Raw genomic sequence first — 19,383 nt, 5'->3', positions numbered from 1 at the left:
CCAAGAGTAACCAAAATATCTCCCTAGCCTTTATAGTGAAACCACTCTTTGGATAATAACCATGCAGTTAATATAATTGATCTAAGGAATATTTGATTACTATAATAATGAATAATAATATATAAGAATAACAAATTATAATTATATTATTATATACCATATACTAATCATACACTAATTATAATATTCTGATTACTATAACTGATCTAAAGGATATTTGAAAGTAATATTGACTCAGAGATTTACTACACAATGATAGCTCATACATGCAGATCTAGCTGTCTATCATAGGCAGTTTCTTTCTGTACATTGCTTTCTTGGATACGTACAGTGAACAGGTCCACTGATTATTTAGGGAGGGTACATGTTGTCAGCAATAAAGCATACCATCATATTTAAAATGTAAACCAAGCGATTAGGAACAAACTGCTGAACAGAAGTGAGAGAAGTATATAATGGCAGAGATCATACGTGTTTATAAAAGGATTTAAGAACCTAAAAAAAAACCTTGTCTGTTTTTGTTGTTCTGACCATACAGGTAATAGTACCTGGAAGACAAAACAATCTTCTTCTTCAGCCACTGCTCTCGGATACCATATACAAAGTTACTGTCACTCCCATCTATTCTGATGGGGAAGGAGTTAGTCTCTCAGCTCCTGGAAAAACCTGTAAGTACAAACATTCTGTTTCTTATCAGGCAGGAGGGTCTGAGTAAGAATGGTTTGTTTTGTTTTGTTATCTCAGTCTGTGCAGATGTTTTAGTTCAAATTAAAACGTGTTCAATTTAAAGATGGAATTTTATATTTGTCCCACTGCATTGACTGAAACATCTGATTGTTTTTAAATCAAGTTTCATTGTGTGCTGTGGCACTGTCAGCAGAAACTCAGTGGGAGCAAAGCCAATCCTTTCTTGGTTTGGAAGTCTACCGAAGATTCTAAGTTCTGTAAGAAGTGATGTTGATGATGCCACAGGTGACGTTCAGTTAGTTTTAGTTAGTGACAAATCAATGTCCCAAGCATTATGATGTTGGAGAGAGTTCTTTTGAATGAGATTTTTTTTTCAAAAGATCCTCACCATTTGCATTTGTTAAAGACCTTGTTGAACTTTTTAAAATAATTGTTGCATTAGTTATACCAACATGCCAATATAGGTCACTACATTCTTTCTAACCAAATTTAACCTGCTAAACAGCTGGTATATCCCACCTGATAGGTGCCTGTATATCAGCAGTGGATGATATCTCTGTACATAATTTTTATATCACTTTCAAACACTTACATACATAACTTAGCTTTAAGTAAGTCCAATTGACTTCAGTTTAACAAGCATAAGCATTTGCAGAATCAAGGCATAAATTTGTAAAGCACTTGGGGATGCTTTTGAGTTGAAAGGAAATATACACATGAAAGGTAATTATCACGGAGTATTGATTTGAAATTACAATACTTATTTGATAGCGACAACAGTCCAAATTAATCCTTGATATAACTCCTTGCTATGATTCAACAGGCCCAGATCCTCTCGCAGACACATGGCTCCTCTGGACTTTTGAGAGTAGTGCCTGTGCACTTGAGGGCAGAATTGGTAGTTTTATGTAGAGTTATGTGTAATCTGGGTTATTATTTTTATATGCATGTCTATATTTTATACTGGTGCTTGTAATGAATGCAGATAAGGAAGCTCACAGTTTGTTTTGCTTTTAGTGCCTCTTTCTGCCCCCAGAAATTTAAGGGTCTCAGATGAATGGTACAACCGCATACGTATTAGCTGGGATGCCCCTCCATCACCAACAATGGGCTACAGAATTGTCTACAAACCTATCAATAGTGAGTTTGCAAAACTAGTTGCTTTGACTTTTATTTTTACTTCTTCAATTTTAATCTCTATTGCTAAAAGTCACACTTAAAACAAAAAAAGCTATAACTGATGCAACTGAAACTCTGAAAGCCTATCAAGATACATTTTCAAAATCGTTCCCAGAGATTTTGACCCAATTTTTCAAAGTACCTTGTAATTTGGGATGCATTAATTTTTGGATATTGTACTGTAGATACCTAACTTAAGACAATTCACACTTGGCCAAGCCACTCCCTCATTCAAACCCATCTGAGAAACATTTATTTCATGATGACCATAAGAACTGAGTTTACTACTGTAATGGAGAGGAAATAAAAATTAAAAAGAAAAACACTCCGAAGGCTGAATTCTATACTGCATCCTAAACTGTAGGCAGTGAGTACTGTTAAGATAGAAGCAATGTTTGCAGCTCTTATCCTGGTGCCAGTTCTACACTGTTCCTAGCATTGTTTAGAGCAGCCTGAACTGTTTTAAATGATGTGGGTTTGCAATAGCCCTGCAGGGACTTGTTTGGTGGGTGGGGATCCTCAGATCCTGTTATGATTCCAAGCCAAGGGAATTTTTAGCTGCCTATGTAGGGTAGTGATGAGTCCCCTTTGTTCCACTGGAGAAGCACAAAACAGGCTTAGCAAGTGCCAGTGTTGAGTCCTAGATGAATTCCACATCTGGATTCCTCAGTATGTGCTGGCTTCCACGTCTCTGTCTTAGACTGTAAGTTGTTCTGGTTATGGAGTGTCTCCAATTTCATGTACAGCACTGAGGGCACCACTGGGGCTAAGCAAGTAATAATAAAGTAATACAGGTTGGACCTCCCTGATCCAGCAGTCTCGAGACCTGACTGGTCCCGAATGAGGGAATTTGCCAGACCAGGAATTTGCCACTGACCCCCTAACATGCTGCTGCTTCCTGACTCCATCTCTGCTTCCAGTCCCGATTGGTCCCTTGCCTTTAGCTGCTTTGCTTCTGGAGTTCGCCAGGCCTACCAGACACTGCCCTCCCTTACCATGGGGCTCCCAGCAGCACAACAGTCTAAATTAGGGTTTTAGGGCCTCCCTGACATGGGGTTCCCATCTGCATCACCAACCCCACTGCCACGGGACTTCCGACCATGCTGCCAAACTCCCCTGCCCTGAGCTCTCTTGTCCAGGAACATCTATTGTCCTTTTGGATCACAGATGTTGCTAGACCAGAGAGTCCTAGTTTAGAGAGGTACAACCTATATTTATAGGAATAAACCTATTTTTGACTGCAGATTATTATTTTTGTTTAATTTCTTTAATTACAAAATATTCTCCTTTTTTTTTCAGTCCCTGGACCAGCACTAGAAACATTCGTGGGAGACGACATTAACACCATTCTCGTTCTAAATCTGTTCAGTGGAACTGACTATAGTGTTAAAGTATTTGCTTCATACTCAACAGGCTTCAGTGATGCCCTTACAGGCACAGCCAAAACATGTAAGAATGATTTCATGCTGCTCAGATCTCTGCAAACCATTTTTCCATTGTAACTTTAGCTTCCCACAAGTCCCTGAATGAATCCTCAAATGGAATTATTTTTCTCTTCCATGTATTTTGAGCTAGTTGTTTGCTGAAAAAAGGAAAGCCTTTTTTCATTAGACAGTATAAAGTTTTAAAATGTTTCCTGCTGGAGTCATAAAGCTGATATCGTTTCTTATCATTCAACTCTAGTAACTATAAACGTGCATAATAAAAGTCTGTTTTCTTTTTTTCTGGTCAGGCAATCCCTTGAAATCATCTGAGTTAGGCTGTACATCATGGAAACTTTAACCTTAAATTCAGCTTTGACAGCAGTATTGTTACATCAATACCGCTTTTACTTTTATGTGAATTATTAACACTGTTTATTGGCCCTTCTCAAATTTCATATCTGTGGACTAAGTTTTAAATGCCATCTTTCTGCTTTCTTTCCTTTATTAGATGTTCTTTTTGGCATTAGTTTTGTTGCAGGCTTTTGCATTACAATTTTTTCTTTAAAATTCATTAATAAAAGTAGTCACACATTTTTTTCACTTTTTCTTCTGATTTTCGGATAAGTATATTGCAGAATTTTCTTGCGTCCTGGCATTTTTATTGTAGCAGTGACTCTATTTGTTTCTATATTCAATTGCAGTGTACCTGGGCGTGACAAATCTGGATGTATATCAAGTGCGCATGACTAGTATTTGTGCTCAGTGGCAGCTTCACAGACATGCTACTGCATACAGGATAGTTGTAGAATCTCTTGTTGGTAAGTTAGCGCATTGTTCCATATTCACCCTGCTTTAAAGTCGATTGGAGTTCTGTTTGTAGAGAGCCACAGGATTGGATTTAAATGAAGTTTGCAAACAAAATTTTCACTCCTACAAATAGTAAAATTGAAAAAGCACTTGAATGGCAGTGTTTAAAATAAACAGAGAAGAGCAGAACTATACAGAAACTGGAAATGAATGAGCCACAAAAGATTTGGCATTAGAGTAATAAATAAAATCTTGGAAACTTGGATACCTTAAAATAAAAGCTTGGATACTTTCCCACATTATCTGAGCCATTTAAAGCCCTGTACCCTCAAATTTGCAGATGCCTCTTCCACACAGCTTTGTGATTTTCTCTGTAACTACACAGGGTCCAGCTCACCCCTACCAGATACTACGTTGTATCTAGCAGGAGATCCAAGAGACTTCTCCTTCCCCCTACCCCCCCCCCCCCAAAGCATTTTAAGATACAGCTGTCCATCCTCAATGTCATCTCTTCAAACCCATTGTTCTCCAGTCCCCAACTGAGTCACCTTCTGTACCAAAAAAGATATAGAAACACTCCTATAGGTTCCTTATCTGCTGCTTCCAGCCCATTGAATTGTGTGGGAATGGACGTACAGGCTGGCTCCCAAGAGAATGGAGGATGGGAAGCAGTGAACATAAGAATAGCCAGACCTGGTCAGACCAAAGGTCCATCTACCCAGTATCCTGTCTTCCGACAGTGGCTAATGCCAGGTGCCCCAGACAGAGTGAAACAACAGGAAATCATCAAGTAATCCCTCTCCTGTCACCCATTCCCAGCCTCTGATTGAGACTAAGGACACTATTCCTACAAATCCTGGCTAATAGCCATTGATGGACCTAACCTCCATGAATTTATCTATTTCTTTCTTGAACCCTGTTACTGTCCTGGTATTCACACCCTCCTCTGGCAAGGAGTTCCACAGGCCAACCATGCACTGTGTGAAGAAAATCTTCCTTTTGTTTGTTTTAAGCCTGCTACCTATTAATTTCATTTGGGGACCACAAGTTCCTATGTTATGGGAACAAGTAAATAACTTTTCCTTATTCATTTTTCCGCATCAGTCATAATTTTATATATCTCTATCATATCCCCCCTTAGACTCTTCTTTTCTAAACTAAGAAATCCCAGTCTTTTTAATTTCTCCTCATATGGCACCCATTTCAAACCCTTAATAACTTTTGTTGTCCTTTTGTGAATCTTTTCCAATGCCAATATATCTTTTTTGAGATGAGGTGACCACATCTGTATGCAGTATTCAAGATATGGGAGTACCATGGTTTTATGTGGAGACAATAAGATGTTTTCTGTCTTATTCTCTATCCCCTTTTAAATTATTCCTAACATTCTGTTTGCTTTTTTGACTGCCACTGCACATTGAGTGGATGTTTTCAGAGAACTATCTACAGTGACTCCAAGATCTTTCTCTTGAGTAGTTGTAGATAAATTAGTCCCCATCATTTTGTATGTATAGTTGGGATTATTTTTTTCCAATGTGCATTACTTTACATTGATCAACATTAAATTTCATTTGCCATTTTGTTGCCCAATCACTTAGTTTTATGAGATTTTTGAAGCTCTTCACAGTTTGCTTGAACAGTTTAGACTCATCTGCAAATTTTACCACCTCGCTATTTACCCCTTTCTTCACATTATTTATAAATAGATTGAGTAGGATTGGTCCCAGTATGGCCCCTTGGGGGACCCCACTAGTTACCTCTCTCCACTCTGAAAACTTACCATTTATTCCTACCCTTTGTTTCCTGTCTTAACCAGTTATCAGTCCATGAGAGGACCTTCCCTCTTATCCCATGACAACTTACTTTACTTAAGAGCCTTTGGTGAGGGGCCTTGTCAAAGGCTTTCTGGAAATCTAAGTATACTATATCCATTGGATCCCCTTTGTCCACATGTTTGTTGACCCCCTCAAAGAGCTCTAGTAAATTAAAAGCTTCAGAGGGGTAGCCAAGTTAGTCTGTAACTGGAAGAACTTAAAAAACAACGAATAGTCTTGCAGCACCTTAGAGACTAACAAAATATGTAGATGGTATCGTGAGCTTTCGGAAAGAAGAGGGTTGTAGCCACAAAAGCTCATGATACCATCTATATGTTTTATTAGTTTCTAAGGTGCTGCAAGACTATTCATTGTTTAAGTTTTTCTAGTAGATTAGTAAGGCATGATTTCCCTTTACAGAAACGATGTTGACTTTCCCCAACAAATTGGCTGTATCTAGATTGGCAAATTTTTCCTCAAAAGCAGCTGCTTTTGCAGAAAAACTTGCCAGCTGTCTACACTGGCCGCTTGAATTTCTGCAAAAACACTGACGATCTCATGTAAGATTGTCAGTGTTCTTGCAGAAATACTATGCTGCTCCCGTTCAGGCAAAAGGGCCAGTGTAGACAGCTCAGATTTGTTTTGTGCAAAAAAGCCCCGATTGCAAAAATCGGGGCTTTTTTGCGCAAAAGCGCGTCTAGAATGGCATGGACGCTTTTCCGCAAAAAGTGCTTTTGCGGAAAAGCGTCCGTGCCAATCTAGACACTCTTTTCCGCAAATGCTTTTAACGGAAAACTTTTCCGTTAAAAGCATTTGCGGAAAATCTTGCCAGTCTAGACATAGCCATTATGTTCATCTATGTGTCTCACAATTTTATTCTTTACTATAGTTTCAACTAATTTGCTCAGTACTGACGTTAGACTTACCAGTCTGTAATTGCCAGAATCACCTCTAGAGCCCTTTTTAAATATTGATGTCACGTTAGCTATCTTCCAGTCCTTAGTACAAAAGCTGATTTAAAGGATAGGTTACAAACCACAGTTAATTGTTCCGCAATTTCACATTTGAGTTATTTCAGAACTCTTGGGTGAATGCCATCTGGACCCAGTGACTTGTTACTGTTAAGTCTAATGACACCTCAATCTGGGACAATTCCTGAGATTTGTCACCTAAAAAGAATGGCTCAGATTTGGGGATCTCCCTAACATCCTCAGCTATGAAGACCGAAGCAAAAAATGCATTTAATTTCTCTGCAATTAATTTATTGTCTTTGAATGCTCCTTTGGCATCTCAATCATCCAGGGGCCCCACTAGTTGTTTAGCAGGATTCCTGAATCTGATGTACTTAAAAAACATTTTGCTATTTATTTTTTTGAGTTTTTGGCTAGCTGTTCTTCAAACTCCTTTTTGGCTTTTCTTGTTGTATTTTTACGCTTAATTTGACAATTTGTTACTTTTGTTTCCTCACTAGGATTTAACTTCCACTTTTTAAACTATGTCTTTTTATCCCTTACTGCTTCTTTTACTTGGTTTTTAAGCCACAGTGGCACCTTTTTTGGTTCTCTTTATGTGTTTTTTAATTTGGGGGATACGTTTAAGTTGGGCCTTTATTATGATGTCTTTGAAAAGTTTCCATGTAGCTTGTAGGGTTTTTACTTTTGTCATTGTACCTTTTCATTTCTCTTTAACTAACCTCCTCATTTTAGGGTAGTTCCCCTTTCTGAAATTAAATGCCACAGTGTTGGGCTAGTGAGGTCTTTTTCCCACCACAGGGATGTTAAATTTTATTACATTATGGTCACTATTTCCAGTTATATTTACCCTTTGGACCAGATCCTGCACTCCACTTAGGACTAAATCAAGAATAGCCTTTCTCCTTGTGGGTTCTAGAACCAGCTACTCCAAGAAGCAGTCATTTAAGGCATCAAATGTTATTTCTGCATCCTGACCTGAGGTGACGGGTACTTAGTCAATATGGGGATAGCTGAAATCCCCCACTGTTATTGAGTTTTTTATTTTGATAGCCTCTCTAATTTCCCTTAGAATTTCATAGTTACTATCACTGTCCTGGTCAGGTGGTCGATAATTTATCCCTACTGCTATATTCTTATTCGAGTATAGAATTACTACCCTATGAAACATTTTGGTTCATTTAAGATTTTTACTTCATTTGATTTTAATTTTTTTGTCATGTTTAGTGCCACTCCCCACCAGCATGACCTGTTCTGTCCTTCTGATATATTTTGTACCCTGGTATGATTGTGACCCCTTGATTATCATCATTCCACCAAGTTTCCGTGATGCCTATTATATCAATATCCTCCTTTACTACTAGGCACTCTGATTCACCCATCTTTTTATTAGACTTCTCGCGTTTGTGTATAAGCAATTTAAAAACGTCACTTTTTCTCTGCCATTTCCTGATGTGTTAGACTCTTTTTTTATTTGATTATTTCAGATCTGATCTTACCCATACTTTATCATCTTCCATTCTCTCCTCTTTACTAGAGAATCTCTATTAATAAACCCTCCTCTAAGAGATGTCTCTGTACAATCCATGTGCTCCTCACCTGTCGCCTTTCCCCCCAGCCCTTCGTTTAAAAACTGCTCTACAACTTTTTTAATGTTAAGTGCCAGCAATCTGGTTCAGTTGGTTACTTCATAAAGACCCAGATGATAGAGTGGATCTATCCACTTAGATCTCATAATGCCAGTCAACCATGCCTGTTTAGGGAAAAGCCCTATGATGGAAGTTCAGTGGACTTTATCTTATTCAGGTAAGGATTGGGGTGGGTGGGTGAGCTATAAATGTATGCAGACTAATTTGCTCATCCCTGGTAGAAACTCACTGCCTTGTTATGATGAAAAACAATTAGCTTTCATAACATGATACCCTTGAAAACCTTGAATAACTTGAGAAGTGCAGCTAGTAAGACTTAATCAAGTTAACCAAAGACAACATGGACTGTAGGTGCCAATTTGATTGTCAGATAGTGACCGTTGTATTGTACAGTTGATGGATTCAGATAAGGTTTATCTGAAGGCCTGAAATACAGACAAATTGTTTTAAAGTAAAGATCTTTTTTGGCACAAGACGTGCAAATTTCGTTCTTACCTGAGAATTAGCCTAAATTCTGCTTCCTTGGTGCCTATTCATTATTATGTAGCACTGCCAGACATATCTTTAACCTAGCCTGAAAGCCTTAATTTGAGAGAGAACAAAAGAGCTCCTTGTTAATATCTGTCATGAAGAGCTTTCATTGTCCAGCTTGTTCTGCTTCTTGTTCAACCAGTTGTCAATTATCTTCATAGTATTGCTACTCAGTCTGATATGCATAAAATGGTTTTTATTTGGCAACAAACGGGACTTATTGGCATGGTTAATGAATACTGCATAGAATGTGTAGTATACTTGCTTTCATTTCCCTGTAACTCTCCTTTTTCTCTTACGGATGCTTACTTCTGTCAAATGCTTTATGTTAATTATTAAGACATCCATCAGTTAGTTTTCAGTACCCACCCTTTCTCCAATGCCCATATAGTCATTCTTTCTTCCAGTTGAGAATTAAACAAAATTCCCCTCAGAGCCCAGTAAATATTAAAGATGTTACTGCTTAGGTCCTTCCTGCACTTAATGAATGCAAGATGAGAGCAAGATGCCCAGTCTGAGAACAAAATTTGATTCCAGTATATAGCACAACTCTCAGTGGCATCTGTGATTCATTCAAGGCCTGATCCAAAGCCCACTGAAGTCAATGTAAGTATCCCCATGAACTTAAACAGCATTTGGATCAGGGCTTTAATGCACAGGGAGTGAATCTGCAGAGACACCACTTGAATTCTACATAAGCACTATTGAGAGCAGGGGAGCCAAGAGCCTCCCCTGGCTCCTGGGCAACGTGTGTGTGTTGGGGTGAGGGCAGAGAAAGGTGGCCCCAGTCAGAAGAGGCTGGGCTTGGGGCAGCCAGCCCTCAGTACCGCCCAGGCTGCAGCCTCCCCACAGCCAGCTCTCAGTGCTGTCTGGAGCATGCCGTGTGGTACTCCCTTCTCCTCAGGCAGCATGGGGCTCTGGCAGGGATTTAAAAGGCCCAAGGCTCTGGGCATTGCCGCTGCCAGTTTCAATGGTGGCGGCCGGGAGCCCCAGGCCCTTTTGAATCACCAGGCCCTGGGGCAATGGCCCCCTTTGTCCTGCCCTGCCCTGCCGTGCCAGCAGGCCTGATTGGGAGTTAGGAGCATTAAATGGTGCCCAGGCCTTTTGATGGGCCTTTCTGCACAGGCATGAATTTCATCCAGACTGAAGGCAGCATGTGGCACAAAACAATTAATAAATAGAGCGTTCCTATAGCCACTTCACTTCCTGTCACATTCCCTTCCAGATTCAGGCCATTCTATGACACATTCATTCTGTAAAATGGTAGATCACATTCTGTTCTAATGGTTTGTAATTCCAGATGGGAGAAAGAAAGAAGTAATCCTTGGTGGAGGGACACCTAGCCATTGCTTCTTTGAGCTCACGCCTGGCACTGAGTATAAAGTCAGTGTCTATGCACAACTTCAGGAGTTAGAGGGCCCTGGAGTAAGCATCATGGAAACAACATGTAAGTGAAGTCTCTTAAAGTTCAGCCACCTCATGATCACCGTTGGTTGTCCCCTCACTAGTAAGGGAAGAGGCCGGAACTAATGTATAGTAATCACACAGGGGCCAAAGGGTGGTTGGGAATTTTTTTTTACTCTTTTACGGGGGGCTTCTAATTATTCTTCTCCTAATTGTGCTCAAAGGGTTGCTTCTTCCAGAGTATTCTCACTCATAGCTATGCATTTCTCCCAGGAGCTAATAACTACACACAGGAATGGGGTAGAAGACACGGCCCTCTAACAAAGCAGGGAGAAGATGTTTTAGCTCAGTTCACAAGTGGTCCCTTCTGGCTGTAAAATCAATGACTCACTAAAGAGGATTTCAAAACATGGACAGCAGAGAAAACCAAGTGTCCAAAACACAGAGAACTAGTGAAAGATTCAGATCTTTGAAGCTGTCATTGGAAATTTTTTTCAAAAGTCAGTGGGACTTGGGCTCGTAGGTCACTGGGATTCTTTTGAAAATTGTACCCATTATTATTCCTCTAAGGGCGTAAAGTGAGCTAGATGCCTCACAAGCATAGAAGAAGGCAGGTTCCAGCTCTGATGAGCTTACAATGTAGTGAGACAAAACAAAGGATGAAGGGAAGGAAACAGAACACTTTTTTCCCCAGCTTCCACTCTCTCTTCTCCCTATCTCACTTTAAACCAGGTCCACTGACAGGAATTTTGGGCCCCAGGACAGAAGACTTAGTGGGACCCCTGTTACCTGCTCTCAGCCAGAACCATAAGCCCGGAGAAACCCTTAGCACCAGCCCTCTTCCAGAGGACCCCCAGGCCACCCACGGTTCCATCCCCCATATTGCTGGAGAAGCCCCTCACCAGCTGTGCCTCCCCTTCCGTCTCCTGACCCATCCTAGCACTATGTGCAATTTCAGCCCGGGAGTGAGATTGGGCCCAGTGGATGTAGCTGTGGAGTTCAAATCCCTTTATATTGAAGTCTTTCTGGTAATCCTTTCTGAAGGACGGCTTTATGCAACTGCCCTTACCTCCTGTAACCTTACACACAATGTATACATTGTGGGGAATATCAAATACACTTTCCCCCAAGGAACAACATTTAACTGCATCGGATGTGGTTCCGTGCATTACAAGAATACTGGAAGGAATGTTGACTGACAAGGCTGGGAATTTTTCCTCAGTCATAAATGTAGAAATCAAGTATTTACATGTTACCTCTGAACTCAGCCTAAAACTATATTGAAATTTGCTAACAAAGCTTTTTTATTCAATCATTGTCACAACCACAGCAAAGCTGTGAGTAGCCAATGATTTGTTCAGCCTCATTTCTGGGAGCATGCCATTTAGAGACGCATCTTTACATGAAGTAAAAGACAAGGAATATAGTTTTTCCATGATTTTTCCTTGTGCATAGTAACCTTGTAACAAATCATGCACTGCAGGCAGCAACAGGCACAATGATTCAATATTACACACACAGAGAGAGCTACAAATCTGATTTCCAGCTGAAAAAACACCAATCTCTACCAGATGAGCTAAGGGACAGTTGCTTTAGGGCCAGACTGTTGTTTCTTCTGCATGCCTACACAGGACTGTACAGCGATGGAAAGCCTCTCCCTGTGCTAGCTATCTGTACTGTATATAACACATGCTGGGGAAACCAGACTTTGAGGAGTTGTTCCTTTTCTTATTGGCCAGGTTGGGAGGAAATCAGGAAGGGAAAGGAGAATTATCCATAGCACAACAGGGTATGGACACTGCACCAAGTCTATGGCCTGTGCAAGATATGTCCTGTCAGAGTAGGGGAAAGTGTCTTTGTCACAATTGGCTTCCCTACTTCTGGGACAGCAGAACACACTGTATCATACAAGGAGATTGTGGCAAAGCCACAATTTAGGCCTTAGTTGGTAGTAGCTGCAGTAGTAGATGAAATCAATCCATGCTGGCCTTTGGATTGCATAATTGTGTAGGTATATACCTGCAAACAAAACAAAAAAGAAGAAAATGCCCTACCTCAAATAACTGGGAAATGTGTGAAAGTGTCTTCAGATAAGATTTCTCCTTGGTGTTCTTTTCTTTTAATTTCCAGTACCATTTCCAACTCAACCACCGACCCCTCCTTCAACAACAGTTCCACCTCCTACAATCCCTCCGGCAAAAGAAGGTAAATAAGTGTTGGGTTTATAGATTTAAAATAGACTGAACTCATGTAGCACTTTTATGGATTTCCAGGGCTGGATTCCTATTTAGTGTAAATGGATGTAGCTCCATGGAAACTAATGGATCTGAGCTGATTTACATGCATTGACGAACTTTCCCTAAATTGTGTTTTATTGTTTGGGGACTTGGTAAATTTATGCAAAGCATATAAATGGTCAATCATTAACACATTTTAAATATGTTGCAACAGAAGTCAACAGGCAAATTTGACTGTAGATCAGTGTATAACTTAGAATAGTGGTAACATTTGCTGACCCCTAAACAATTTTGAATGGTGGCACAGACCTCTTTAAAAATCTTAGACATAGTCTACAGATCCCCTCATCAAACCCCACAGTTCAATGCACAGGTTTAAAACCACTATCCTAGAAGTTGTTAGACTCATAAAACAACATGATTTGTCTAGTCCACTCAAATATTGTCATGTGCACGTACTATACTCACAACTCTCCTGTTTAAATAAAGGCTTCCTTTGGCTTCTTAATCTCCTATATTCGACCCTGAGTTTCATATAGAGTCTCATACATGTTTCTGTTCAGAGTGTTTTATTGTTGGCCAGCTCCTCAACTTGAAGTCAGTGGAGCTATGCCATTTTAAACCAGCTGAGGAACTCCTCTGTAGATACTGCAAGAAAGGGATCTTATGCAATTAATAGAACTGTTCGGCAGCAAATATACCCGAAGATGAGTACACTTCAGCTGAAATCTGCAAGAAATAGAATATAATAATATATGGAGATATACCTATCTCCTAGAACTGGAGGTCATCGAGTCCAGTCCCCTGCCCTCACGGCAGGACCAAGTACCATTCTTGACAGATTTGCCCCAGATCCCTAAATGGCCCCCCTCAAGAATTGAACTCACAACCCTGGTTTTAGCAGACTAATGCTCAAACCACTGAGTAGGAAAGTAGCCAAGAGGCATTTTTTTCAGCATCTTTCTCCCCTTTTTCGAAAAGCTGCTTTTCCTAAAAAAATTAGGTTTACGCAGCATTTCAAAAAAGGGGGGATGCCGAAAAAACGCACCATGACTACTTTCACTTTCTAAAGCTCTGCTTTTGAAAGTAAGATTGGAAGAAGATATACAAATTCCGTGGGAATTTGCATATCCTCTTTTGAATCTTCCCCATAGTCTAGATGAGCTCTTAGATGAATTTCTTCCGTGCGGGGTAAAAACAAAATTCAGAGATAACCTCAATTTATGCCCATTTTCTTGCCATAAGCAATTGCTGTGCAAATTAGGGAGTAGATTCCAAAGAACCTTGTAGGGAGTAACTCCTCTGTGAGCTGGACCTCAGCTCCATGGGGCCCTTCTACCAAATAGCTTGCAGGAGTAGGTAGCCATGGAATAGGAGATCCCAAGGCCAGATTGTTTGCTTGTATTGGGCTGTAAAGGAATGAAAGTTTCCTCTTTATTCCCTTGCACTGGCTACCTGTACCTCTCAGGAGTTACAGAGCTCACTCAAGTCTGTCAGCTGGATGAGCTTCTGCAGAGCAGTTACACAGTCTGGGAATGGAGGATTCCTCACAATGTTACCTTCTATAACAACTCATTGTGTCCTTGTATAAATGTGCGTGCTTCATTATTTTAAAATTAAAATGTTTAGCAAAATATTTAAGCACCGTTAGGACCTTTACATCTGATATATAGTCACATCTGCTAGTGTAGATGCTTCATCCCATGCAGAATCCTGTTTACTCTGGATGCACTAGGGAGTCCATGCCAGCAGACCTAATTGCTAAATTGAGGCCTTTTTAGTGAGTATTAACAAAGATGTTACCAATGGCCGAAAAGTAACTTCCAAAATATTTGTTGCTCCTCAGTTTGCAAAGCTGCCAAGGCTGACCTCGTGTTTTTAGTGGATGGGTCATGGAGTATTGGAGATGACAATTTCAATAAAATAATTGGATTCCTGTACAGCACAGTTGGCGCTTTGGACAGAATTGGTCCTGATGGAACTCAGGTAATAAATACAAAGAGAGAGAGAGTAGCCAAACAATTGTATCTAGTATCTAGAACTGAACCAATCAAAGTGTGGTTTACACTTCTTTTGAAAACACAAACTGAGTTCTGGCAGCTGTTCCTCTGTAGTATCTTATTTTATATATTCCAGAGGGTGAGATGATACACAAGACAGACAGCACAATGCCTAAAAATATTTCAATTTTCTCAAGTCCTCACAATTTAAGTAATAATTAGGCCTTGTACTGCCCCTTTGTATGGTGTTTATTTCAACCCTTGGCCTTCACTCACATTAAAAATTGTAAGTTTATTTTTTTCTTAGTTTTTAATTCATCTGCTCTAGACTAAGCATTAATGTGAAATAAAATAAAGCACAATATTTACAATAATTACCATGCTCATGTTTTAAAGTACTTGTACGGGAAAAGATGATAAACACTGAACGTGCTCAGGAAGAGCTTTTATAACCTTTTAAAAATACAGCTGAGTGTAAATATTGCTGTGTTAATTTTGTTTAATATTTAACATATAATAGCACACAAAAGGTATTAGGCACTTTCCAAACATAGAAGAAGATTAGGTTCTTACTTCCTCTTAATTTTTTATTCCTATCAGCACAATTTTTTTTTAAACATAGTTCCTAATCCCACAGAAATTCATGCCTAATTTAAGGCAGGGCAGGACTCCACACAGCAGCATATATGAGAGAGGAGATAACCGAATAATAGGTTCTCATGTTATTTCTAATACTTCCTAAATTTCAGTCCAAATCTCAGTTACTCATAGACAACTATTTCTGAATGAACTTGGTATGGGATTGACTACATATATGAGCAACTTGGTATAGGATTATGCCCTTGGGCTGGGTAGGGAATTCTTTTGCCAAAGTGGAAAAACTGTCTACTACCTAGTGAAACCAGAAAGTGATAGCCAGTAGCCAATGCTGCAGAGAACAAAACTGTGAAATAGTGAGAGCAAAATAGTGAAATCTTAAAAAATAGATAAACAAATAAATCAACAAATAAAAATGGCTGTAAGTGAAGGAGAGTGCAAAGGTCCAAATAATTCTGATGTAAATGAGCTCACGTGCTTTGAGCGGTGGTTACTAATTAACATGTTTTCTGTATACAGGTTGCAATCGCTCAGTTCAGTGATGATCCCAGGACAGAATTTAAACTGAATCTGTACAAAACCAAAGAGACTCTTCTGGAAGCTATTCGGCAAATAGCATACAAAGGAGGAAACACTAAAACAGGTGAGAGAAGTTGCAGGCTGTGAGACAGTTTTGTATGACCCTTCTCTGTACAGAAGTTACTCCTCTGTTTGCAAAGACGCTTGCCAGGATAAGGCCATGTGACATGAGTGCAAGAAGAGTGGTGATGAAGATAGTTTGCAGTGAGGATGTCAAGTGAGATTCTGAAATGCCCCATGTCATCATGGCCAGAAAGCCCTGGTGATCTCCTGGTTGCACTGCCCACGTGATGTAACTCTGCACTTTGGGACCTTAATACAACTAGAGGGCTGGGGATCAGTGAAGGGGAAATGGTCTGTCAAAGGCAAATGGCTGTGGGGTTTGGAGAAGGTGGGACGGGAAGTAATGTGGATCAATGTTCCCTCTAATCCTTTCCATCCATGCGTTGAAATAAATTATGTGCACTGAGCCATGTGCGAATGTGTGCCAGCAGGAGAAACAAAACTTGTTGTGGGCAGGAGCTCTGCTAATCAGTGGGGCAGCATTTGAATTTCTCCTGGACAGCTTATAGAAAACACTGATGTGGATTCATGCTGGCAGGAGGAAAAGTGAGGGATTTCATCCCAAAGAGAAAAGTTGTGCAGGGGTTTTAGCAGAAGGGGGAGGTCTGTTTTATGAGAGGGGAGAGTTAAGTCTCAGAGGAGGGTTTGGGGTCTTTGTGGAGGGAGAAGGCTGACTGATAACTAATTCTAACCAGACTTTTGTTTAGCCAGTGAGGAGGGAATTCAGCTTGAGTACTGATGAGGTTGTTTGGAGCCATAGGGTTTATCTTCTCAGATGTCACAGATTTTTTTTTTAATGGAGATATACCATCTCATAGAGCTGGAAGGGACCTTAAGAGGTCATCAAGTCCAGTCCCCTGCCCTCATAGCAGGACCAAGTACCATCCCTGACAGATTTGCCCTAAACCTTAAATGGCCTCCTCAAGGATTGAACTCACAATCCTGGGTTTAACAGGCCAGTGCTCAAACCACTGACTATCCCTGCCCCCGATTTCATCTGGCTACTTACACTTCACTGACCACTTGTGATGGTCACAATTACACCTTTCCATTTTTCTACCCAGGAAGCCAAAGGTCAAGAGGCAGAGTCAAATTTAGGTTCCTAAATCTATATTTATGCACCTATCGAAGTGGCCTGATTTTCCAAATAGCCAAGTATACATCAGCTCTCACTGAAGTCAGAGTTTGCTACTGGGCTCTTAGCACTTTCCAGTATCAGGCTACCTATTTCGGTGTCTACACATGGCTTTTGAAGCTTGGCGTTAGGAAAATGCTTTTGAAAATCTTGACCTAATAATTTATATGGGACTTTGTTCTTTTATCAGTGTATTAAGTACAAACAGAAAATCTATCATAAACCAGATTATTTTCATAAAGGATTTATTCTGTTTCAGGCAAAGCAATTAAGCATGCAAGGGAGGCCTTGTTTACTACTGATTCAGGCATAAGAAGGGGCATCCCTAAGGTTTTGGTGGTCATTACTGATGGACGATCACAGGATGATGTGAACAAAGTCTCCAGAGAGATGCAACTGGATGGTAACATATATATTAGAAAATGTTTGCATTTTCAGTTTTTCCCACTCCTCCATCGTCATCATCCCTGTTTAAGCCCAGACATTCAATATGGATAATTTCTGCCACAAAAGGTTTTATAAATCTAATCCAAGTAAGATTTAAAGCAGACAGCACATACTGGGAAACTCTGAATTCCACTAGGGAATAAGTATCATTTTATATAATTTATTTGTAGTTATTAGCAGGGCTCGACAAAGTATACAATCTACTCGCCTATGGCGAGTAGATTGTAACCCGGAAGAGCCGGGTTCGGGCGATCTGTGCATGCGCAGATCGCCGGACAGTGCGGCTGGCGAGCGGGGCTTGCCATGGTTCAGCGAGCCCTGGTTATTAGTATTAGTATTAGTATTATTAGCTCAATATTTGTGCATGTTTTTAAAATCATGCAGACTGCTCACAAGCTTAAGTATTTTCAGACAGAATCTTATAAATCATATTCTCATCCATGTTAGGCATCTCATCTCATCTAGATATTTGCCTAGTTTTACATCAGGCTGCATAAAAAATACTAGCAAAGTCCATACAAACTAAAATTGTTCGTTCTGCTCTGTATACTATCCACTGAAATGTATGGTCAAGATTTATATCCCAATTGATTTATTTTATAATTATCTGGTAAAAATGAGAAACTATGCAATTTTTTTAGCAATAGTGCACTGGGATTTTTTTTGTATTTTATGTCATATTTTGGTAGCAGGTAGTAGTTAAGTGAGGTGAAACTTGGAGGTAAGCTAGACAAATCAGACTCCTGAAAGGGATACAGTAATCTGGAAAGGTTGTGAGCCACTGTGCTAGAGAGACAGTCATGGTTAACAATCATGGTTACAAGCAGGCCCTCACCCTGCTCCCGGGAAGCGGCTGCTACACCACGCTGTTGCCTTTTTATCAGAGGCGGCAGCGCAGGACAACAGTTGGCACCCAGGAATGGAGCGGCAGGCATGAGCCAGTGCACACTGGGAGCTAATTTAATAGCTGGCTCCTGGTGAGCACTGGCTCCCACGGAGTTGGCTGATGCTCAGCGCTGTGTGTGCAAATAACCATGTAACTGCTCAGTGTTTCAACAGTTACTTGTTTACCCAATTATCCACTTTTTTAACATCCCGAGTCTCCACTTTGGTGTGGATTGATGCTGCAGTGATCGATCCACTGAAGGTCAATTTAGCAAGTCTAGTAAAGACCCACAAAATCGACTGCCAGTCATTCTCCTGTTGACTCCAGTACTCCAGCAGAATAAGATGAATAAGAGGAGTCAACAGAAGCGTTTTTTCTGACAGTCCCTTGCTGTGTGGTCTCTACAGTAAGTAGATCTAAGCTATGTCAATTTGAGTGATGCTACTCAGATTGCGTAGTTTAGATTGACCTGTCCTTGTAGAATGAACCTGCCCAATGCATGTGAATGATGCTTGGCACAAAGATGGTTTGGGCTAGAGATATAAGCGACTAGTCGACTACCTGATAAGCCTAGTCTTATTGGGTAGTTGAGTCACTACTCGACTAGTTGCGTTCTCCTCCCTTGCTGCCTCTTTTTCAGAGGCAGCAAGGGTGTGAAACTGGAGCCAGTTCTGGGGGAGCTGGCGTAAAAGCCAGTTCCCGCCAGCATCGTCTCCGCAGGGGAGGCAGAGGTGCAACGGGGGAAATGGCGCCATGGCTCGCCCCAGGCTCCCCACTGCGCCTCTGCCTTTTAAATGCAGTAAGCTGTGGAGGGCTCTTACTAGTTTTAAAAGGCAGAGGCGCAGCTGGGATAGCAAGCATCCCACTCCACCCTTTATCGGCTAATCAAGTAGTCAATGGAAACTTCATCGACTATTTGATTAGCTGATTAGTCAAAATTGAACATCCCTAGGTTGGACATGTAGGTGCTATT

The 19,383-nt window shown here is 40.5% G+C and overlaps 1 protein-coding gene across 5 annotated transcripts in view; it reads left to right on the top strand.

Annotated features, from left to right (window-relative positions):
* The window catches only part of COL14A1 (collagen type XIV alpha 1 chain), a 183,665-nt gene that overhangs the window by 88,552 nt on the left and 75,730 nt on the right, over window positions 1-19,383 (top strand). For all 5 annotated transcript variants that reach the window (XM_014580808.3, XM_006137507.4, XM_014580806.3 and 2 more), the window contains 9 exons: window positions 539-668; window positions 1,705-1,827; window positions 3,166-3,315; window positions 3,992-4,108; window positions 10,363-10,509; window positions 12,597-12,671; window positions 14,550-14,689; window positions 15,820-15,943; window positions 17,337-17,480. In XM_014580808.3, coding sequence (XP_014436294.2) covers window positions 539-668; window positions 1,705-1,827; window positions 3,166-3,315; window positions 3,992-4,108; window positions 10,363-10,509; window positions 12,597-12,671; window positions 14,550-14,689; window positions 15,820-15,943; window positions 17,337-17,480 — 1,150 coding nt within the window. The remainder of the gene's footprint in view (window positions 1-538; window positions 669-1,704; window positions 1,828-3,165; window positions 3,316-3,991; window positions 4,109-10,362; window positions 10,510-12,596; window positions 12,672-14,549; window positions 14,690-15,819; window positions 15,944-17,336; window positions 17,481-19,383) is intronic.

The sequence above is a fragment of the Pelodiscus sinensis genome, chromosome 2 (genome assembly GCF_049634645.1).
Source record: "Pelodiscus sinensis isolate JC-2024 chromosome 2, ASM4963464v1, whole genome shotgun sequence".
NCBI classification, from domain to species: Eukaryota; Metazoa; Chordata; order Testudines; family Trionychidae; genus Pelodiscus; species Pelodiscus sinensis.
Note: the sequence above shows the minus strand (reverse complement) of the source record. Positions and strands in the feature narration are given on the sequence as shown.